The 23,922-nt window shown below is 43.1% G+C and overlaps 2 protein-coding genes across 5 annotated transcripts; one reads left to right on the top strand and one right to left on the bottom strand.

Moving 5' to 3' along the window:
- Nucleotides 1–15,602, top strand: pla1a (phospholipase A1 member A). Of its 3 annotated transcripts, none has more exons than XM_061226797.1 (11): nt 1–502; nt 2,395–2,599; nt 4,352–4,529; nt 4,995–5,103; nt 6,392–6,493; nt 8,575–8,667; nt 9,298–9,465; nt 10,664–10,753; nt 12,321–12,429; nt 13,558–13,713; nt 14,060–15,602. In XM_061226797.1, the coding sequence occupies exons 1-11, from the start codon at nt 427–429 to the stop codon at nt 14,148–14,150; spliced, it is 1,377 nt and encodes a 458-aa protein (XP_061082781.1). In that variant the 5' UTR covers nt 1–426; the 3' UTR covers nt 14,151–15,602. The 3 variants fall into 3 exon arrangements, with proteins under 3 accessions (XP_061082781.1, XP_061082780.1, XP_061082782.1); XM_061226796.1 differs by having other exon boundaries at nt 9,280–9,465; XM_061226798.1 differs by lacking the exons at nt 1–502; nt 2,395–2,599 and adding an exon at nt 4,011–4,146 and having other exon boundaries at nt 9,280–9,465.
- Nucleotides 15,132–22,922, bottom strand: popdc2 (popeye domain containing 2). 2 transcript variants are annotated; one of them, XM_061226799.1, is made up of 4 exons: nt 21,996–22,922; nt 20,405–20,513; nt 19,063–19,570; nt 15,132–15,888 (listed from the first exon to the last, which is right to left on the bottom strand). In XM_061226799.1, the coding sequence occupies exons 1-3, from the start codon at nt 22,490–22,492 to the stop codon at nt 19,103–19,105; spliced, it is 1,074 nt and encodes a 357-aa protein (XP_061082783.1). In that variant the 5' UTR covers nt 22,493–22,922; the 3' UTR covers nt 15,132–15,888; nt 19,063–19,102. The 2 variants fall into 2 exon arrangements, with proteins under 2 accessions (XP_061082783.1, XP_061082784.1); XM_061226800.1 differs by having other exon boundaries at nt 19,198–19,570.
- Between the last annotated feature and the right edge of the window lie 1,000 nt (nt 22,923–23,922).

The raw sequence follows: 23,922 nt of genomic DNA, 5'->3' as shown, positions 1-23,922 counted from the left end.
TGTTCTGTTAGTGTCTTTGCTCTGAGATCCACAGCTTGATGTACTTCCATGCCTCAGACTTTAGGAATGGAGTAGACTTTACCAATGGCTCCTGTGTGATAGGCTGACAAACAGTGTTAACTAGAGAAACATCTCAGTGGCGCCAAAAGGAAGGAGGGGGGGACCTTTCCGAGATTTAATCGCCATCAGATGTCGTAACGGTTTTCCCTGCCAAGCTTGCCCTTTCTGCTCGGGGCACCTAATTCACTAAGTGGATTTCCCCGCTTGAGAAACGCTGGGAGCTGAAGTTTCGGATACATTCTGTATGGAGGGGACAGACCTCAGGAAAACATACATTCCGAGTTTCCTCACACCTGTCAATCCGCAGTCATTTACACTCAAGAGAAGACACACCGGGAGTTTCTGTGGATAATCTCCTGACAAAGCATGGCCTACGTACTGACTGTCTTCTTTTATGCTGCCATTCTGATGGTCTCTGTTTCATCATCAAACGATCCAGCAGGTAAAGTTAATTGCATTGTAATGTATAAGGGGTATAACCAACCCGAAGTGTATAGTGTATACTCATCTGTGGGGTGTAATTAAATGTGATCTGGGAAAAGGTGAATGAGATGACATTCATACAGTATGTTATCTTTTCAAGTTAATTATATAATTTGCATTACCACTGAGTAGTTTCTACAACGAGATAAATATCCTGTTTATTTGTGGGAAAACAATATACAGTAGATGGTATTTTTAATTGACCAAGCTTAATTCATTCATTTACATTTCAAAGAGATCCTTGCTTTTAATCTCTTGTCAGCTTTTGTCAGCACAGCAGTGTCAATGCTATAACATAACAATGCAGTTGTGTACTGGAGCAGTTCCCAGGCCCACAGGGACAGCAGTGTCCGCTGATCAGTGCATCCGTGTTCCAGTGAGAAAATGAAGCTTTCTGAAGACTAAACGAGATTTATTTCAGTTACAGTTCATACATAGTTGACATAACATGTAGCTATTTTTTATTCCAGCCAGCAGTACAAAATTACACAAAAAATGTATCATAACTGATGTTATTTCGAGACAATTCAGGGACAATTATTTTTTAAAGAAAGTTTACTTATAATTAAAGTGTATAGGACTGTGCTTTGTAAACCGTGATACAATCCCTAATTTATTGCAAAAGGTTTTTAGAAAATGTAACAATGAGTTCCCAGAAAAAAATACATTGAAGAGGTTAACACAGTGCAAACATTCATGTTGATTTACACAGCACGGCTGAATGTTTGCAATGACACGATGTTCGCCTGCAGGCCACAACAATATGGGCAGCTATAGAGAAGTATGAATGAAATGTTATGCAAGGCCGAGCTCCCTGAATGTGTATTCACAGCTGATGTATAGTAGTTTAATTACATGAATGTGAAACAGTGAAAATGAAAAATGCAAAACAGTAAACAGCACAAGCTTTTTACTTTTAAAACTGAGCTCTGTGAGTGTGTGGGTGTGTGAGAGAGAGAGAGAGAGAGAGAGAGAGAGAGAGAGAGAGAGAGAGAGAGAGAGAGAGAGAGAGAGAGAGAGAGAGAGAGAGAGAGAGAGAGAGAGGAGAGAGAGAGAGAGAGAGAGAGAGAGAGAGAGAGAGAGAGAGAGAGAGAGAGAGTTTGCATTCTTTGCAAACTCTAGAGACTTAGTGTGCATGAAAATCCCAGGAAATCAGCAGTTTCTGATGGTTGATGTGAACATTAACTGAAGCTCCTGTATCTACATGATTGGATGCATTGCATTGGCTGATTAGATAATCACATGAATAAGTAGGTGTAATAAAGTAAAAATGTTTTGAATAAAGTGCTCGGTGAGGGTATAAGGAAACTATTATACTGAAGGGGCGTAATGACAGAGTAGCCTATGGGACCTGAGGTTAAGAATGCTTAGGAGTTTCTAAATTTACTGTGAGCACTATTCAGTGACCTCCATAATGTTTGGGACAAAGACCCATCACTTATTTATTTGTCTCTGGTTTCACTATGTAGAAATTACTGCAGTGTTTATTCATAGTCCCACCCATTTTAGGGCATCATAATGTTTGGGACACACCAATGATATGTAAATGGAAGTAGTCATCACCAGTTGCTGGGTGTCTTCTCTGGTGATGCTCTGCCAGGCCTGTATTGCAGCTAATGGGACATGGCAGGAGTTTTTTTTTTTGTTTTTTTGTGTGACACTCACACACTTGCTGTAATGCATCCAAAATAAAAGCTAATCCATAGTTGACATTTTGGCCAAACCAAGCCTTCTTTAGAACAACTGTGGCTCTTCAGCCCTTCCGTTACTGAGTTCACTGTCATTGTGACAGTTTTCTGTTGAAAGCGCTGTACAAATAAAATAGACTTGACCTGACTTTCTCCCTAACAGGCAATGGCACTGACTGTGCAGACTTCAACACCACCTCCTGGGGGGAGTACTGGCAGGGCATCCGGCTGCAGGTGCAGTACCTCCTCCTCACGCGCCGAAACGTGGACTGCGCCTCCGTCTTCACCAATGAGTCCCTCTCTGACCCCCTGCAGCCCACCCACTTCAACTCCTCTCTCCCCACCAAGGTCATCATCCACGGATACAGGTGACCGCAAGCTGCTGCGGCATTTCCCACACCACCATTGTACACACTTGTTGTATTTGTACACACTCTTTGTATTTGTACATACTCGTTGTATTTGTACACACTCGTTGTACATCATGTTGAGTGGCTTAAGGGAGGTTTGAAAGCCAATTTGAGCTGCCAAAACGGTCAGACTGAGACACGTGTCTCTCAAAATATTATTTGTTGTGCACTTCAAACCACCTTAAAAATGTGGTTGAGATCTTATTTGAAAATAATCTGTTTCCATGAAGTGAAGTCATATCCTGTATGGTCAAGGTGAGTACAGGTGTAAGTGAGGTCATATCCTGTATGGCCAAGGTGAGTACAGGTGTAAGTGAGGTCATATCCTGTATGGCCAAGGTGAGTACAGGTGTAAGTGAGGTCATATCCTGTATGGCCAAGGTGAGTACAGGTGTAAGTGAGGTCATATCCTGTATGGCCAAGGTGAGCACTGGTGAAAGTGAGGTCATATTACATACTGCCATGGGAGTACAGAGGGCACTGGGGTTCCATCACACAGGTTAGTAAGCATGCAGGTAAAATCACTTGGGACGTTGCAGGTTGAGCAAAGGTAAGTGGAGCCATACAGGCAAATACAGGGGAAATGACAGTGATAACACAGGTGTAAATACAATGCACTTGCGCCATATTGCGGCGGAAGGGATTGCCAACTTCTGCTGGTCAGGAAGAACCCTGAGAACCAGTTCCCAAACAGATAAAATACAGTAAAGCAGGAAGGACTTAAATTAACTCAAACAAAACAACTAAAACCTGCAGGGCAAGGCCATCATTAGGGCTTGCCAAGAGGTTTTGCAAAGATAGGTCCTCAAGGCTCAAACCAATAATGTGTTTTTCATTTGTGGACAAAAACTGTGATTTTGACTAGCTATTCAAAATGCTTTGAACTGGGCTTGATCTATCATGCTCAGTTTCATGATTGCCTTACTGTACTTCAGCAAAAGATGACAAAATTGAGAGAATGCTTTAATATTAGCACAAGTGGTGTAAAAGAAGGTACTGGAAAAAGCAGCCAAACTAGGAAAATAGCCTAAAATTTGACCGCAAAAGCAGGGGTGTCAAACTCCAATCATGGAGGGTCGCAGTGTCTGGTGGTTTTTGGTGTGTTTCAGCATGAGAGATACATTTCAAGTCTTTCATTGGCTAAAGAGTCCACACACCTTGTTCTCTGATTGAAAGGAAACCACTGCGGCCCTCCAGGACTGGAGTTTGACATCCCTGCCCTAAAGGATCAGCGTTTCTGGTTTCTGGTTTCTGTTTCTGTATCTGTTTTGGCGTTGTCACACCTTGATTGGCCAAGAGGGGAATGCAACAGGCTGCTCTCAGTTACCAATTAAAAGCCTGTTCCCACACCCTGAGCTGCAGGTGAATCAAATCACCTTCAAATCAATCCAGTGGAAGTATGCTCTGCTGCAAAGAATTTAAATCAAAGAACAAATCCCAAAATAGGAAAAGGAGCTACTAGCCAGCATCAGAAAATTGATGACTTTCTTGCTGATCTGCCCCAGGTACTGAACCATTGAGAGACTTTTTTAAAGAGATGAGGCTGAGGTCCCAAGCATGAGCAAATGAACAGTCAAGTTATCACGCCCTGTATGGCCAAACTAGGCCATTTCAGGGCACTATCTCCCGATACTGCATAAAGCCGATAAGGCCGGATCTGCAGGCTTCAGTCGCCTCCCAAGGCTGAGTTGAGTGTGTCTCTCCCTTCAGGGCTACGGGCAGTAAGCCCCCCTGGGTGAAAGTTTTGGCAGAGGGTCTGCTCCAGGCGGCCGATGTCAACGTGCTAGTTGTGGACTGGGTTTACACAGCCTCCTTCGCCTACAACTCGGTGGTGCAGAGCTACAAAGAGGTGGCCTTGCAAATCTCCATCCTCATCAACAAACTTGTTGTAAGTTTCCTGTCTGTCGCCAATGAGCAAACTGCATAAAGGACATTCACATCTTCAAATGTTTACTTGTTCGTGGTTATTTGCTTAAATTCTTGAAGCTGAGTGGTCGTGCAGAATACCATCAGGGTTTTCTAACATTTGGTGCCAAATACAATGAGACTGTATGTCTAAATTTTGGCAGCATGATTAAGCGCTACGGAATAATGCAGTAGATGGTTATTTTATTTAGTATATAATTTTGAAAACATACCTTTTTCATATCTTGAATTTTTTTAAGCAAAATGGGTATTAAAATGTATGTTGCATGTAGGGCACATTCAGGCAGTCTATATACTGCCTGCATTAATATTGTGCATGTATGGTACGTAGGTATGTACTATATACTGGTAATGTATAAGCCAGTACATTTGCTAATAATACAGCCATTATAAACACTGTGTACAATTGATAATGCCTCTTTCCTAGAGTCACGGCAGCAGTTTGGAGTCCTTTCATTTCATCGGGATAAGCCTTGGAGCCCATGTGTCAGGTTTCGTGGGAACTTTGTTTGAAGGAAAGTTGGGAAGAATTACAGGTGTGTCCAGGTATACAGTATGTTTATGCATTAAAGATGCATCCCCCTGCCCCTCTGAACTGCACGCTGCATATCTCTTCATGTGGACTTTCTACCTGCTAGTTTAATACCTCAGTTAAAGCTCTTTGGGATAGTCTTCGATGAGATGAGATGAGATGAGATGAGATGAGATGAGATGAGATGAAAGTCTTTGGTATTTATAGAGTATACAGATAGGTCAAAGAATGTGAAGAGTATACATTCTTCAGTCCTGTGTAGGCAACAAGCAGAATAAGGACAGGCGCCATAGGTCACACGGGCATGATTATCTCTGTTTGTCTGTAAAACAAGGGTACTCCAGTGGTGAGGCGGTTGGCACAAATAACATTTTTCACATCACTCCCTGCGAGTTCTTATGAATGATGCTTTCAGTTGAAATCAACAAGGGCTCTTTGACAGCGGCACACAGTGTCACACACAGAGGGACACAGGCGCCACCCCCAACCCATAGTCCACGCGATACACAAACACAGAGCCATCTTTAACTTGAATTCAGCTAGGCCTATACAAATAACTGAACAGCTGCTAAAATAAGGACACAGCTACCTGTTGATTACACTCGTTGCGATTGGCTTGCTGTGATCACATGATCAGCATGCTCATCAGTTCCCTAGGATTCTGGGAAGGTGAAAAGCTCTAAACTGACCTCTCCCCTGGAGCAGTGACGTTCTCTCCCTCTGTTTAATAGTTCCCAGCCTCTTACACAACATCTTGTCCTCTCACCCCGACACACTGAAAAACCATTACACAACCAATTCTCCTAGACTGACTGGACATTTCAACCTCACAGACAAGACGCTGAAGGACAGCTTTTATAACTTTTAGGTATTTCAGGCATTCTGGGTATTTTGGATGAAGATTCTGAACAAATACAAGGAACTGAGTGTGACATTGATAGCACAGACATTGCCACTTTTACTCAAAACAATAATTTGTAGAGCAGGGCTGCCCTGAACTACCTGGACATCTACCATCCTATAGGTATTCACTCCAACCCGACCTCATACAACAGCTAGAGATCTCGTTGTACAGTTAAGTAGTAGAATCATGTGTGCAAAATTAGGTTTGAAATTAAAACCTACAGGATGGTAGATTTTCAGGAACAGGGTTAGGTAGCCCTGGTGTAGAAAATATAGAAATACTATTTTTGTTTACATAAATGGGTTAGGGTTGGGGCTGGGTTACTGTAGTGTTGTTAACTGTTGTTGACAGTGGCTTGATCATTCAGAGTCTCCATCTCTCTCCACAGGGCTGGACCCAGCAGGACCCATGTTTAAAGGAGCTGATATATTCGACCGGCTCGATCCCACTGATGCTCTCTTCGTAGAGGCCATCCACACCGACTCTGACTGTGAGATATGATCTGCACACTACTGTCCTCCGGGCCAGGATCCTACAGTTTGTGTTAATGCCATTTTACCTTTAATTTGTTATCATTCATTTACATGATATTGCCATTTTCAGTCGGCCTAGAGGGTATATCACAAAGCAGGATTACAGAGTTAGCTAGATAAATACACAGAGTAAAACAAAGAACCCAGACAAAACTGGAACATGGACTGATGTAAAACCAGCTGTTCCGGGTTTTACTCTGGGCACTTATACATCTATGTTGGTAATCCTCCTTCAGATATGCCACCCTCATCTTGCCTAAAGGCCAGGGGCCTCATTTATAAAACTGTGCTTACGATTCACGTCAAAAGGTTGGACGTGCGTACGCAAAAAAATATTCTGATTTATAAAACAGTGCATACACACGTCCCACGCCAGTTTTCCTTTATAAATCACAATCAACTCTAAGTGTGGCGCAACTTTGCCAGCTTCATGTCCCGCCCACAGTTGCCTATAAATAGGCAGTGAAACACCCTTAATGAATATGCATTTCACGAAGACGACAATGGCTAACGCTGAAAACAAGGCCAAGAAAAGGGATTTCAGCCATTTGATTGCCTGTGAAAAGCTACAGGTGTGGGAATTATCCTGATTGATTGTAAATGACGAACAGTTCTGCACAACGAATGTGATGATGACGATGATAATAATAATAATAATAATAATAATAATAATAATAATAATAATAATAATAATACACGTTATTTGTCTAGCACCATTGAAAACACAGTTACAAAATTAAGAGATAAAACGAACAAAAATTAATAACAATAAACACATTATAAAACATAATATATGAATATGATAACAATATATGAAACTATGCTCGTATCTGCCCGACTGACGCATTGTAAACGGCATCAGTGCAGCGCAATTTGTCCGACTGTTCACCATATTATTTATGAGTATACATTTAATAACATGAAGTATTGTTTAACAATTCGTCTACATATTTGAGGGATTATTTTACAAGAAAATCTCCGTTTATATTCATCATCCTAAATCATATTTTTTGGGCACTCCAGGGAGCATCAATCAAAGAGCTGTTTGTTTAGTCGTTGTAAGAGAGGCTTTTATCCGTTTTTGCAAATTAACTCTTCGTATATGATACGTGAGAGGTAATATTTCATTACATTACATTACATTGCATGGCATTTAGCAGACGCTCTTATCCAGAGCGACGTACAACAAAGTGCAAATTAAACACAAGAACAAGTGCAAAGAGGACCTGAGAGGACAGTATAGTTCCGAGTCCTAGTGTAAACATGCAGAAAATCAGAACCCTTTAAGAGTACAAACAACAACAATCAATTTCGATTTATTTTACACAGTGGTATCTGTGGTATATCATTTTCGACTTCTCTCGTCGCCAAATGTTGTGTTGCACTTAGGAAGGGAGAGAACCCGTATAGCGAGATTCAACAATACAACACTTTAATAAGTATATCAGGGACGACGCACGTCCTTACAGCAGCCATACCCAGCCACAACTCCCGGCAAATCTTTATACCTTTTTACATCCTGTTTCACTTCCCGTTTCCTGGTCTTACGTCACGAGCATTAAAGGCACAGTTTCTCATTTCTCCAGTTAATGTGCGTACGCATGGGTCAGAGTTTCCGTGGAGAACCGCACATTTTCCCGTCAAGTTCGTTTTTTATAAATGGCAAAGTTTGCTTAGAAAGTGGCGTACGCATTCTTTTGTGCCTACGCAACGTTTATAAATGAGGCCCCAGGTATGCATCTGATAGTAAGCTCCTCTTGTGATGTTTAAAACATTTAATCTCCCCGGATTCCGGGATAACCCTCTGGTTAGTAAAAGAGATGTTACAGACTGTCACATTCATGAATTGGTGCTAAATTGCGTTAAAAAAACACAGCCAGGCTGGAATTGAATAACCCATGTAAGTTGATGCAGACAGGGCCAGTGAGTTCAGACTGGGCAGCGATGCATGGCTGTGCCACTTTCTGTACCAGCCATGTTTTATCAGAGCAGATCATTTCCCTGACAGAAAAATCTGACGAATGAGGCGACTTTGCAGATTTTGGGATCTCCATTCCTGTGGGACATGTTGATTTCTTTCTCAACGGTGGGATGGACCAGACTGGTTGTAAACGCTCCAGGTTTGCATCTAGTAAGTAAGCGATACATATCATTGTATACAGGGCATTTGATTAATTCTTCAAACATTGTATTATTTCTCACAAAGTGTGGCACCATAGCCCTTTTCATGTTTATTACTCAAATAAAGGTGTAGTTATAACAACTAAAACAGGGGTGGCACGGTTGCGTATATTCCTGCCATTGCCCTCGACCAGTCCTCACTCCTGGTCCTGGAGAACTGCAGGGTGTGCTGGTTTTTGTTTTTTGCCTCAATGTCAGCAACCAATTCAGACCCAAGAAACCAGGCGAGGAGTGTTAATTGTGCAATTAACTGCTTTAATCAATCAATTAAGTGCAGAGTAATAACAAAAGCCAGCACACCCTGAAGCTTTCCAGGACCAGGAGTGAGGACCGCTACCCTTGACCAAGCCATTGACCCCCAAATTGGAGTTGGTCCCTGGTTGCTGCATGGTGGCTGCCCACTGCTCCTAAGTAACTAGGATGGGTTAAATGGAGAAGGACAACCTACCCCCAGCAGGGTTCAATAAAGTGCATCTTATCTATCATAATTATTATAGACACGATTTTGATAGTGTGACGCCTTGCTAGCTGCTAACTACCTGAGAGTTGCCTTTGTTGTCAGTTCTTCTCTATTTTCCAGTGTACGGTTATGTCATCTGCGACCACATGAGGGCAGTACACGTCTACATCAGTTCGCTGAACAGCTCGTGTCCTCTGATTGGCTTCCCGTGTCCGAGTTACGAGCGCTTCCTCGCAGGAGAATGCACGGACTGCGAAAGAACCTTCAAGGGCACCTGTCCGCAAATAGGTTTCATCTCTCTTTCAATTAACCTGTTTATTAGTCTGTGTCCTGTCGTAGAATTTATTAGTTCATTATTCATCATTATTTAGCGACAGCAGTTGAAGTACATGCACAGTAAAATGCCAGAGTATATAACAGTTAAATATAACTTTTATAGCTATACTTTCTAATACCTTGTGTAAAAATATGTAAAGAAAAACATATAATAGCAAACATTTTGTTTCAAATGTAGCCTGAAAAGGCAGCAGCTGTAAGTAAATAGTGAATACTACACAGTACAATGTTCAGTGTTCTGTTCTGTTGCATACTAACAGAGTACATAAGAGTCAAACAGGTACTGCATGGACTACATTAATAGCATGTACTATGTAGTATTCAGTATTTACTTACAGCTGCTGTCTTATAAGGCTACACTATTTTTTTTAAATGTATTTTCTTCACATTTTCTTTACACAATGTATAAGAAAGTGTGGCTATAAAGGTCATAATCGCGTTTAGAACATAGTAATAGTATGAATTAAAACTGGAGTGAGTCTGACTGGCACAGTATGGTGTAGGTCTCCTACAGCTAGCTGTTGACTGCTTATCGCTCAGACTGAGACTGTAGACTGCTGTCAGGGTGGCACAGTTGCAGTGCAGGTTCTGAAGCAGACAGCGAGATAGGAGAGGTAACTGATAGCTGCTTTTAGTCTGTGTCCTCCTTAAAAACTTAAATAATGCCGTATACTCACAGATAACAGACAACCACAGAACCACAGCTCTGTTTCTTATCGCACAAACACACACACACACGCACACACACACACGCGCACATACACACACACACACACACACGCACACACACACACGCGCACATGCACTCACGTACACGCACACACACACACACACACACACACACACGCATGCACACATACATGCACATGTACTCACGTACACACATACACATGAACACACACATGCACATACACTCATGTACACACACGAACACACACATGCACATACACTCACGTACACACACACACATCCATGAATTGTTCCTGTGCATTGACATACTATATTCTTTATATTCATTCACATAGTATATTCTATATTCTAATGCACGCGTGTGCTTGTGCGTGTGTATGTGCGTGTACGTGTGCATGTGCGTGTGCGTGTGTGTGCCTGCGTGTGTGTGCCTGTGTGGGTGAACATGTGCATGTTTCAGGGCTTTTGGAGAACAGTGGGATCACAGTCTCTCCCTTGCCCCACGAAGTGAAGCTTTTCCTCCAGACCAGCTCCTCGGCCCCCTACTGTGGTGTGTGCTGCAGGGGACCCCGACCCCCTCAGGCTGGGTCCCTCACACCATTCATTTATCTCACTATAGCCATACAGATGCACTTTATCTAAGGTGACGTCAGGTAAATTGGGACATATAAGCTTAAATATTATCAGCCAATCACTGAAAACGTCTTATAATTGTTGCTACAACACTACTTGACATAAAGCAATTGTTTTGATTGGTCTGTGGTAGCCAGAAAGTGTGTGGCAAAACGTTGAAGGATGTCAGGTCAGGCCAATCACTCGGTGAGCACTGTGACAGTTCTACTATGCCGCCCTTAGTCACACTCCAAAGCCCAGGTTCTTAATCACTGATGTTTTATTGCGCCAAACACAGAAACACCGTAGAACTAGATAAATAAACATATAACAAACAGTCAAGATAAATGAATAAACACAATGACAACTTTAGACGCTCATAAAATAATAAACAAACGGAAAACATATAACATACCACTTTTGCCTGCTTGTGGACTAAGAGAGGATTGTACAGCTTGCGGTTGCTTGCGAGTATAAAGATATTACAGGTTGCAGTTCTTGGTAACTTAAGAGAGGATATTACACCCCCAAACACTTGACAGGAAGTGACATTTCACATGCATGACGGGAAAACAATAAAACACATCTAAATCCTTACAATTACTACATAAATTACTTCAGATAAATTACTTCATGTTTTAATACAAAGGTAATCATCAATGTATAAATATGTGCAATAATTAGTCAAAGTTTAATGCTATGAAGCATTGCTATGCAAATTGGCTCAAGTCGCCACCTAGTGGAGAAATACTGAAATATTGTGACTGCAAATACAACGAATTTCACTTTTGCATAATAAGGGGTTAAACCAAAAACAGATTATGATGAAAAAAAAAAATATTTTTAATTGAAAATGAATGTCCCAATTTAACTTACAAGCTGTCCCATTTTACCTGAACATGCCATCAGTGTGAGAGAAGGGGCCTTGGTGCATTTGAAGGTCAGTAGTTTCGAAACAAGTATACTTTACAACGTAATTTCTGAAGCAGCAATATTGCAGAGATCCATGATAACTTCATTGGAGTGAGTAACCACCTTTTTGGTGGTCTCCTGGTAATTCTTCCAAAAAGTGTCCCAAATTACTTGATTTCACTATAACCCTCTCAGTCCCAAGCCCAATATGAAATGACTCCATCCAATTCATCAGGGCTCTTGGCTGGTTAAGAAAATTACGAAAAGGAGTAGGGTTTTAATAGGGGCTCAAAAACAATAGTATAGCAGTCATTTTGATTGGTTGAAAAGGTATAGATTGTAAACTTGGGATTTTACGGTAGTTACACTTGAGTGCCATATGGCGCACTCGGAACTGAAAGGCTTTAAATGCTGTTGAAGGTTCAGTTTATAGTCATCATATAGTAATGACTGGGGAGTATTATATATTCATCATTCAGAACTGAAACACAATAAAGGTCATAAACTGATTATCAATTCCAATTTGAAGTGAAATTTCAGAATTAAATAAAATAATCCTGGATGTCGTCTCCGCCCCCCTCCCTCTTCCCCAGCGCATCACTTCCTGTTGGAGCTGACAGTTTCCTCCATGGCGAGGAACACTGGGGTGGAGATCACCCTGAGGAGCATGGGACATCCAGACAGCCAGCAGAAGCTGTGGCTGTGGGTACACCAACCAATCCCGGGGCTCATTCCAATCCAATATTTTTCTCCTCTTCCTACTTTTCTTTCTTTTCTCCTTTCCCTACCTCTAGCTCCACCCATTGAGAGAGGTGAGGAAAAGATGAAAGAAAAATAAGTAAAAACAGAGAATTTGAGAAAAACGTGAGTCAGGCGAATGGAATGTCCTTGCTCCTTCAAACTTCAGTTTGAAGCCACGTCGGTTACGGATGTGGCCGATGGGGAAAGGTGGATCCACAGGTTGATCATTTATACGTTCATTTATACGTTGGGCTTTCCGAAAAAATACTTCCGCAAAGGACGCGCTGATGTTTTCTTGCTCAAAGGAAAGACTGGGAGTTCATAACTTCTACTTCTAGCTTCTAGAGGGAATATTTAATGGTTGGAATGTCCTTAAAGATGGTGGACCTTGATCGATTTCAAGGAGCAAGGAAAGTGGAGAAAAATAAGCAATTGGAATGAGCCCACAGTGAATCTTTAAGGACAGAGAACTCTATCAATTCTAACATGCTGATGAGGGATATTAGCTGGAGCACTAACCTGTCCCCTTGCCTAACAGTGCCACCTATTGGTGTTCCTGCCATCTCTCTACTTCATCTCTGCTTCGACTTTTTAATTGGACATTAATGTACTTTTATTAATCTGTTTTTAAAACCATTTTTTCAACAAACCGGTGTCAAGCAGCGGCAGATGGGTTCCCCTACTAAGTCTGGTTCTGCTGCTTTTCCTTGCCACTGTTGCCCTCGGCATACTCTTGGGAACCGGTTTCTCTGTAAAGTTGCTTTGTGACAAAGGCTCTTTGTTAACAGCGCTATACAATTAAAAATTGATTGATTGATTATACACGGCGAAAAATTTTGCCAATTTTATGTGTCATCTTAAAGATGTAGAATTCTTTTGTATGTTTATGATGTATGTCAATTTAATTTGCTATCAGTTATCCGTTTGTTATTCCAGTGTATGCTTTAGCAATGCAAGTATAGTCTTGCCAAACTAAAACACCGTAGAGTAGTCTTGCCAAACTAAAACACCGTATTTGCATTGAAGTAATGAGACGGAGAGAGAGATTTGTGTACCTGTTCAGTTGAGCTTTATCTGTATCTGTTTCAGGAAAACCAAAGAGAGCAAATACAGCAGAGTGATGTCAGCCCCAGTGCCTCTGTGTAAGATAGATTCCATCCTACTGAAGGGCACTGGCTCCTTCTTCTACAGACCGGGAGACGTCAACATTCAGTCTATCTGCGTCTCGGAGTTCCCCATCACCAGGTAAGTCTCTCTCTCTCACTCCCTCTTACTCTCTCTCTCTTTCTGTCTCTATCTCTCTCCATCTCTTCCTGTCTCACTCACAGGCACACATGCACACAGACAGGCCTACAAGGGGTTTAAACACTGTGCTGTTTATCCTCTGCCTACCAACAAAAGAACGTTTGTTCAAACAGGCACACACCACACACAGTGGCCATACAACTTGTGTACGTACAGTGTTTCCCTCTGTGTCTCTGCATGAACATGTGCAGTGTTTCGCAGGCCTGCGTATATGAACCAGAGTGCATAAACTGTGAATGCAGTTACTGTTTGAGTGAATGCTGTTGTTGTCGTTTGTCTCCTGCAGTCAGAAAGAACCGCTGTGTTTGGTGAATTTCCAGCTGCACAGGAGTTCTCTGTGGTCCCATGACTTTGTGCAGGTGTGTGGGGCCTTCTGAGAGCCACTTGTTTCCATGACAGCACTTGGAGGAAATGGTCACATACATATATCCACAATGCGCATGTATCTACCCACACCACACCATAGATCATTCATACATAACTGTACAGGCATAACCGAAATCTGCAGCCATGCATACCAGCCCTTGCATGTATCATATGTGACCTGCTCTATCAAGATCAGCCGTATTGACACAAAAGGTATTTTGAGTTTTAGAAACTAATGGAAAAAGAAGGGGGAATTGTTTCATTTTGTGTGCCACCAAACCAGTTTTTTGAGAAAAATTTGAGAAAGGTTTGTCTTGAGATCTACGTGAGGCTGGGAGACTACTGGCACTGGGCAAAAAAACTCCAGGACTATAACTTTTTAAACTAGATTTTTACTCTAAACATTAACTCTTGACATTAAGACATGCAGACCCTGAAACCAAACGCAGCTGATGTGGTTGTTTGTGACAGACTAACATCCAAACAATGCATCTTGCATTTAAAAGCTAAAAAACTATATTTTTACTCAGAAATTGCCAAAAAGACATGCAGATTACAAAAGCCAAGATATTGTTCTACAAAATAAAGATGAAAGCCTAAACAGCCAAAAATTAAAGGGCCGTTGCGACATACAACCGATTATGATATAACCGGTCACATATTTGCGCACGCACACACACACATACACACACACAAACACACAGCCAAGCTAAATACTGTACACAAAGGTGTGCCTTTAAAATGATAAATGCTACGTTGAATATATTTTCTTCATGTATCAGAAGGCCTTAAAATTTTCCTGCTGTTGGTCCCTGAGATTGTTCTGACTTCTCACACTCAGATTAACTTCATCACAGTTGGGGATAACAGGGCTAAGTTGGACAAACACACAGCTTAATTTCTTCATTTGTTTGGGCCCTTGGCTCTGATATGGCAGCAAAGCTGGTGAAGGTGATCAGAGCGAATAACTCTGTATGACAAGGTTGCAGACATGATGGTTACAGTGTTTTGCCCAAGAGCTTTGTGGAGAAACACTTGTGAAAACAAATGATCACATTGAAATGTTGTAGCTGACATTGTGCTTCTAAAACCAGGGTATTAGAAATACTCCGTGCATGTAAAATACAAAAAGGCGTGAAACTTCCCTAAATGCGGAATTGTGTCATTACACGTGAAGACTTCCTGAACATTGTTGATTCATGCAGAAAAAAAAACCTATATACTGTTATGGCTATATTTTCCAAAACATTTCTTTAAATGTCCTTTAAATGTCCTTGTCCTTTTCCCCCCATGAATGAAAACATACAATAAAAGAGTGGCAGTATTACTGTAGAATCATACATAACACAAAATGTCTTGAACAAAAACACAGATTTCCCATCGTTTACGATGTGTACGATACTATACATGCACGTGTCAGGTTATTGCCTTAATAAATATTGAATAAATGGAGGAATCCTTGAGATTGTGGTGGTGGTGGTGTTGTGTTCAGACTCCCATGACCGTGGCTTCACTCCCCCGCCCGTGGACCTCCATAAGGCCTGAGAGGAGTGGGTGGGGGTGGCAGTGGAGGGTGTGGGGGGGTCCTCTCTTGGCTCCATCCTTGGGGCAGAGGGGGGGTGGCGGTTGGACTCTCTGACCCTAGGACTGCTGGGCGGGGCCAGTGTCACAGTTTGGGCGTGTCCGTAGGGGCCAGCGGGGCCCAGCTTCTCTGAAAAGGGGTAGGATGGCCCCCAGGTGGGCTGTCCCCTGGGGAAGGGGGGGTGCAATAAAGAAGCCTATTATCACTCTGTTTTATCTTCAACATGGTGCCAACACACAGACACCCAAACAACATGCAGTAAAGCAATTACTTCCGTTTACCTGTTGACGCTGTAAAGCCAAGATACTCAACTCCAGGTCATGAGGCTGCTGTGTCAGCAGGTATTCACTCCAGCCATGGTCTGCACCACCTGATTTCACCAATGATTTTACTTCATGAACCCAGCAGGTAAAATGATTAGTGAAATCAGGTGATTTAGCACATGGTTAGAGCAGAAATATGCCGACACTGCAACCAGGAATTCAGAAGCCCTGCAGTGTAGCAATCCCTACTGTACTGGTCACCACTCCAGTGAATGCCAATTAATGCAGTATATTGTAGGAATCACATATGGACATATTGATTTATATTTATTTAATATTTAAACTGGTTGTATTTTCTGTATCCTTAGAACAACAGCGTTGGGTGACTATATATACAGTAAGACACAAAAAACAGGGCCAGCCTATTCTGTTTTTTGACTGGAGATGCTGGCTGTACCAGAGAACAGCTTACATCTACATCTGACAGCTCCAGACTATTTCATCAAACCCAGTGTGGTAAATATATTGGTTTCTGTTTTACAGGAAAGGTTGAAGCAAAAAAATTCCAAAATGTTTTTGCAGCTCCACTGGCCTAGAATGACTACCTTTGGCCAACAGTTAGCATAATCTCAGTGACAATAATGTGTCATTGTTGACCCATTGCCTCTTTCTTTTTCTGCTGAAAGTGTGCCGTTCGATGCCATACTCACAAAGAACTGTGATCAATCTAGGACTGAAAGCTGATATTGCCGGCTACATCCGAAAATCCTCACTCATTGTTATGATTATATAATACATATTTTCATAGAACAGGTTTGTTCAAAAAAATCTAACTTTGGCAGAAGCACAGACAGATCCAGCACATTCACAAGCACCCTTTACTTAACTGGCATTGGCCAAATGCGCCTTCCTAGAGCGACTCAAGTGCAATGATCAAAGAACAAAGTTAAGTCATTCCCTAGAGGGGGAAAGTACAGTCCTAACGCTATCCACAAATACTCCCAGAGGGACTTTCCTTTAAACTGCTGGAAATGTAAATTATGCACATAATCAATTCAATGTTTTCATATCAGCAATATATGAAAATATAATAATATATATGAGATACTATTTAGTTTTTAGGCAAACTAGGCAGTAGGTACACTTTAGTGGTAGGAAAAGGTGAGCGTTGCTGGGCTGAATGGCCTGTTCTCGCTATTATATTATGTTATGTTTTCATATCCACAAACAATGAACTGCAGCTGCGATTTTGTATGGTCACTGTGGTGTGCATTGGAAATGCAAAGGTGAAAAACCTCTACGCAGGTTAATTAAATAGACCAATTAAAAACCACCATGCAGCCATGCACATGCCTATAAAGTGTCTCATGATTGGCCTGCTGACCTTATTGGTGATGAGGGGTGACATATTAAGTGCTCTCAGCTTAAATAATTTCCTGTCTCCAACATGGCCTCAAAGAACTGGCCTTCCACAACAACACCCCACCCCCCACACCTGTCTCCTGATCTGACAACAATATCCAAAGATCATTCCAGGCTCGGCACAAGGACAGTGGGATCCCCGCTCCGCAGCTGTCCCTGGAATTCCGAGGCCGCTCCAGAAATCTGATCCGCCCCCCGCCCCAGCCAGGGACCGTTTTGGGAGGGTTGCGTGGGGATTAATCACCCCAGGCTGCCCCCCAACCCCCCGAGTTTCCAGCCCTTTAATCCTGCAGACATTTAAACACAGCTGAGTCCTACTCCCCCCCCCCCCCCCCAGCTTGTACTAAAATAAGTTATCAGGGCAATTTTACGATAAACAGTCACGGTTAGTGCAGCATTTTTCTCCCCTCTCTCTTTTAAAGCGAGTGACTGGGGTCTGTCAAGTGGCACAGATGACCCTTGATAAGCTCAGCACCAAGCAGGATTATGGAGTTAGCTGGACACCCGGACTGATTAAAACCTAGAACAGCTCTTTTTACTTCAGTCCGACTCCATCCTCCAGATTTGGGACGGCTCCGGGTTTGACTCCAGCATATGCAGCTAACTCAGCAATCCTGCCCAGACCTAGGAGGATGAATGGCCTGGGGGGTTCCACAAAGCAGGATTACTGAGTTAGCTGGATACCTGCACTGAGGTACCCTCCCAAATCTAGAACATTCACTGAAATAAAACACTCTGTCTTAACAATTGTTTTGGTTTGGTTTGGTAATTACAATCTGATTCATTATCTCAAGTAATATATAATATTAGCTTGTTTTAAATCACTGTTTGCTAGTTTGACAAGTTACATTTTATTACCCAATTGACAAATCTTGAAATGAGTCAAACCATCTCACCTCATTGGCAATATCAATACCATCAATACTTATTTACCAAATAAATTATAGAAATAAAAATCAAGATATAAGACTAAAATACCTGCGGTAAAAGAGCATTACTCAGTGCAGTAATCAAGCTAACTCTGTACTTGTACTTTGTGAAATACCCCCCTGAACTCCAGTGCCGAGAAAGAGTGTGGAACATCGAGCACAGACATTAGTGCAGTGGTGCATCCAATTCCTCGAAAGCTACCCTTCTGTAGGGTTTTCATTTCAACCCTAATTTGGGACACCTGATTCTAGCAAGATCGCTAGCTGTTGTCGCAAAAAGAAAATAAATACATGACAATACATTTTAAATGTATTTGCATTGCATTTTGAAACATATCTGGAATACTATTTAGAAAAATATTTTACCAATGCACATTTTACAAATTTCACGTATATTGTAAATACATAAATATATTGAATATACAGCTAAGGAACAGGGTTGGGAACAACGGTTTTAGGGGGAGTTGGGGAGAGGAGATCAGTTGATTGACTGACGTCATGCTTCTTGAAGCTTTTGAGATGTAGCCATGCGTGTGAAATGAAAGCAGAACAGGCATGTTAAATCCCCCCCCCCCCCCCCCAAACACACACACACACATACACACACAAATGTGAAACAATAAGAATGTCATTATTACACAAACGTGGAGAACGTGCAGTTAGCAGCCAAGTCACTCCCCTGATTCGGGTTAGAGAAAGTGTCGTTTCAGAGCGCAGGTGTACTTACATGTGGCTGTAAGAAGTGGCCAGTGTGTTAGCTTCAACCCCTACTCTCTCAAATAATCCCTCTCACTCCCATACTCCATAAACGAGCCCGTCAGATCGGCAAAGTCCTCCAGGATCAGACTGGTGGAGTCCTCACCGGAAGGCAGCTCGCCGTCTGAGGGCCAGGGCTGGCGGTGGGGGACACGGGAGTTCGGGGGGTTCCTCTCGGGGTGCGTCTGCAGGGGAGGGGCCGCGGGGTTGCCGGGCGCCCTGGGCTCGGCCGCGCCCGCTCCACTCTCGCCCGTGGACGGTGGGGCGAGGACGTGGTAGAGGCTGGGGAGGCGGATGTCCAGGCGGACGCCGCTGCGGGCGAAGAGCTTGTCGTTGAGCGAGTACAGCTTGTCGGCGATGTCGTTGCCCAGCATGACGGAGAAGAGGCGGGCGATGTAGCGCTCCTTCGCCAGCAGCACGTACAGCTTCCGCCGCGGCCAGGAGATGTAGCGGCAGTCCATCTCCGCCGTCAGGGTCACCTGGGAAACAGGGGTCAACGGGGTCAGCCTGTAGCGTAGTGGCACATTACTGGGACCTGGAAGGTTGGTGGTTCAAGCCATGATAACATCTGTAGAGCTGTTAGGCCCTTGAGCAAGGCCCTTAACCACACATTGCTCCATGGGGGATTGTCCCCTGCTTAGTCTAATCAAGTGTCAGTTGCTTTAGATAAAAGTGTCAGCTAAATAACAGTAATGTAATGGGTCAAAAGGAACAGATTGCAATAAAAACATTATTTTGTCCATTGAAGCAGTTAATAAAAATTACATTTCATGTTTGGCAATATGAAAGACGAACATTGTTAGAACAATAAAGCACAATATAATCTACAGTCTCCTGTAGACCATCCATCTTAAAATCACTTACATCCTTTAAATCAGAATGGAGACAGCAGGGATGAATGACTTTGAAGCAATGTTCCTACTCTGGTGGGATCCCCCAAACAACTACACCTTGATGGTAACCCCCAAACAATATGTTGACCTGCGTCTAGGCTACAAGGCTGATCGACGTTAACTCATGACACAACCACTTTTCTACCTGTAATATATCAGTGTTTTGAACATCAAAACAATGTTCATACCCCACTAATCAACGTTAATATCGACCTTCATGACTGACGTTGATTAGCGGTCTAACAGAAGTCAAAATGGTGAGTAGGTGTTCAACAACTTCAGGCAGTTTTTTACAGTTAAATGTGGGTGTGTGGGCCAGGTGTGAATTGGCCAGGAGTTCATCATTATATGACAGCTACAGCAAATGAACATGTACTGATATTAATGACAGTTAGTAGTTTAAACATGTTTCTTGCTTACCTGAAAGTTTCCCTCTTCTGTGGGCCTAAGGGACTCCCACTCTGGAGAGTCCAGAAACTGATAGGGGAAGATATAGTGCAAGAACTGACCTTCCAGAGATACCCGGATCCTTTGAGAGAGAGAGAGAGAGAGAGAGAGAGAGAGAGAGAGAGAGAGAGAGAGAGAGAGAGAGAGACCTTGAGAGTTTACACTCTCTATCATTCGCACTGATTATTAGGATTATCGCGGATACAAACTAATGCAAAATAAACCTTCAAAAGACAGAACACCTTTATTTGCAAGGTGAATCACTCTTGGGTTGATTGTACAGTTGGTTGAAGTATTTTACTCTCTGTTTTGTCTTTAAAAATATCAGTCCAGCATTTGGTTCCCCAAAATGTGTTCCACAAGTTTCTGGTTCTGATCCTATACAGAAAATCCCAAGGCTTGCTACATATTTCACTTAGTATTGTTAAGTGGCCTGGGCCAAATATGTAATTGTTTGGGATTCAAATACTTTTCTGTGCACGATAGATCTTGCTTGGTGCAACTGAACCAACCAAGAGGATGAGAAGGAGGGGTTTGCACTTTTTGAGGATATTTCATAGGTTCCAATACAAGCTCAGTAAAGCAAAAATCTCAATCCAAAACAATCATGTATTTGCCCCAGGTCTGGTATTAATATAGTATATTTATCATTGTCTGTCTTGGAAGAAGAGGGGCCCAATTTGCACAGTATACATCATACAGACTCATGTGAATCTGCTAAAGATGGCCACCATTGCTGCAGGCAAGGTTATGAGTTTCTAGCTTGAAGTTAGCTTGCTTTCTCAAAACATTGAGATTGGTATACATACAGGACTACATCACAAGCAAACAGGAACTGGGCCGGAACAAGAAGTGAGAACTACGTCTGAGTTTCTCAAGTGGGAGAACTTTAGAACATCATTAATGCATACATTGAAGACTGGTAATCAAGTAAACAGGGGAGTAAACAGGGGAGACTCACTCTAACCTCTAATTATGTTGACACAATGTTTTAAAAATAATAATGGTAAAATGGTAACACTTTGTATGGTAGTTCATTTTTCTGATGGGTTTGGATGAAAGAATGTGATCGTTTCTGTTTTTTTTATCCCTGAGCACACACAAACCGATGTGATGGTTTGGCATCAGGAGTCCCTGTTTGGCTCTGAATAGCAGAAGTGAAACACTGAACTGGACATTTTAAATGTAAAGGCAAGAATTGTCAAAAATTCTGTCCACTATTACAGTACATTCCTTTTCTGGAGCATAGTAACTGACAGCTGCATCACAGTATTCTATATTACTAGTCTTTTATATTGTTTTGAGTTGGGTTCTCGATGGGACAGCCTGTAGCCTAGTGGCTAAGGTACATGACTTGGACCGGGAAGGTTGAAGGTTCAAGCCCTGTTGTAGCCACGGTAAGAGCCACACAGCCGTTGGGCCCTTGAGCAAGGCTAGGATTGTCCCCTGCTTACTATAATGAACTGCAAGCCTCTAAAAGCATCAGCAAAATAACAAATTATAATTATTAATTACGTTATAGATAGCAAGGGACTCTGTGCTGGATCCCTTGCTATGGTCTCACCTGCCAGACAGAAGGAGCGAGAGCTGGTTTATGGGGGTCTTCCCCTCCAAAGCGTATGTCTCCTCAATGCTCAGGGAGAGGACCCGGTTCTCACAGGCCCCCGCCACCTCCTTGAAGACGGGGAGGGGCACACCGAGGGGCAGGTAGACGGTGGTGTAGAGCGTGCGGAACTCCTCGCTGGGGAAGCTGTCCTGGTGCAGACGGAAGACCAGGTGGCACAGCTGCAGCAGACACAGCAGGATCAGCAGAAGGTTCCAGGTGAACACGTCCAGCCCGCACACGGATATCCAGCCCCACAGCGCATGGCACAGGAAGCCAGGGGCCAGGCAGCAGTAGATGTAGATGGCCCCGAACGTGCCGCTGCCCCCCATATACCCCAGCATGAGCACCGTGTTGCCCAGCTGATACAGAGCCCCCTCTGTCCCGTTGGTCCATATCTCACACGGCTGGTGGCCGTAAACCAAAGTTTCAAAGAAGGTGAGGTTCTCGTTCGACATGCTGCTGAGGCTTATTGGCCTTTGCAAGTCTTGCCACCCACCTCCAAAAAAGTGAAAACAAACCTCGAGGGAATCTGAGGAAATCCTAGTGTTGCTCAAGCATGTCTTAATTTGCCTGGTTGCTGCAGATGTTACTGAAGATCAAATGGAAACATCTTCAAGGTGGTGGATCTGGTGGATCTGGTGAAGCTGCTTACAAAATAGACGGAAAACACCTTGAAAATAGTCATTAAAAAAAGACTGTTCGTTCCTAGAAGTTCTCTCAAGTAGCTTAAACTCTCGAAATAAATAACTCTGGTTTTAAATTTGGTTCTCAGAGCTAAAGTAAACTAAACTTTTCTAGATCCTGAATGGATTTCTTCTCATGTTGTGGGCCCCTCTGCTTTTTCCAGTCTCTCCTCCCTCTCTGCTCTCTCTCCCTCTCGTTCATGTGCACTGTTCCATTAGGAATGTGTATCTCTTGGCAGCAGGCAGAAGAGAGAGAGAGAGGGGGAGGGAGGGAGAGAGAGAGAGAGAGAGAGAGAGAGAGAGAGAGGGGAGGGTGGGTGGGAGAGAGAGCCTAGAAGGATAACCATGTTTGGAATTGAAACTCAAGGAGGAAGGTACCATGGACACAAAACAGACCAGCCACTTAACATAACACTGCTGGAAAAAAAGGGGGGGGGGGGGGGTGATAAGGAGCGAGAGCAGCAAGACCTGCGTTCACTACAACACCAGGAATGGCTCTGCCAAACACACCGCAGGACCACAGGGCAGCCAAACCACATCACAGCCCGTCCCCAGCATAGTTTTCCGGGCCCTTCCGCACGCCGTCTCACACAGCCCAGGCCTGACCCAGGCTCGGCTGCAGAGTGCAGCATTCCAGGAGCGCTTTTAGAGACACTGAAATAGGTAGTGTTACAGAACAGGTCAGGTGTCACAGATGAGCCCCCCTTACACCGTCCCCCCCTCCCCCTTACAGTGGCACATGCCAGACCCCAGCAGTCATGAGTAGTTAAAGGGCCGGCCCAAACAGCGGGGGAGATTACGAGAGGGTAGTGAGTGGATTTGACGACCACACTTGTGCTGTCAGGATAGCGAGAGGTTTCACACGCAGGCAGGAGGAGATAGGCCCCTCTGTGATGTAGGACTCTCCACAGATAGAGACACAGGTACTGTAGCTGCTGTACAGCATGTCCCACCTCGTGCCTTGGACATACACACCTACAGAATGGAAGACAGAATTGGAACCCAAAGGGCAGACAACACAGGGGTCATCAAGTTAATGGCTCCAAATCATTAGCAGAGGAACATGATGATGATTTCCTTAATCAATGGTGTATGCTGCACAGGCTATTCAAATTGTGTGCTAATCCTTGACAGACCCACACAAAGAACATCCCTCAAGCAGGAGTGTTAATGCATTCAGAGAAAGCCAAGGATATCCCCAT

This window comes from Conger conger, chromosome 17, assembly GCF_963514075.1.
Source record: "Conger conger chromosome 17, fConCon1.1, whole genome shotgun sequence".
NCBI classification, from domain to species: Eukaryota; Metazoa; Chordata; class Actinopteri; order Anguilliformes; family Congridae; genus Conger; species Conger conger.
This window is presented reverse-complemented; position numbering and strand designations above follow the sequence as displayed.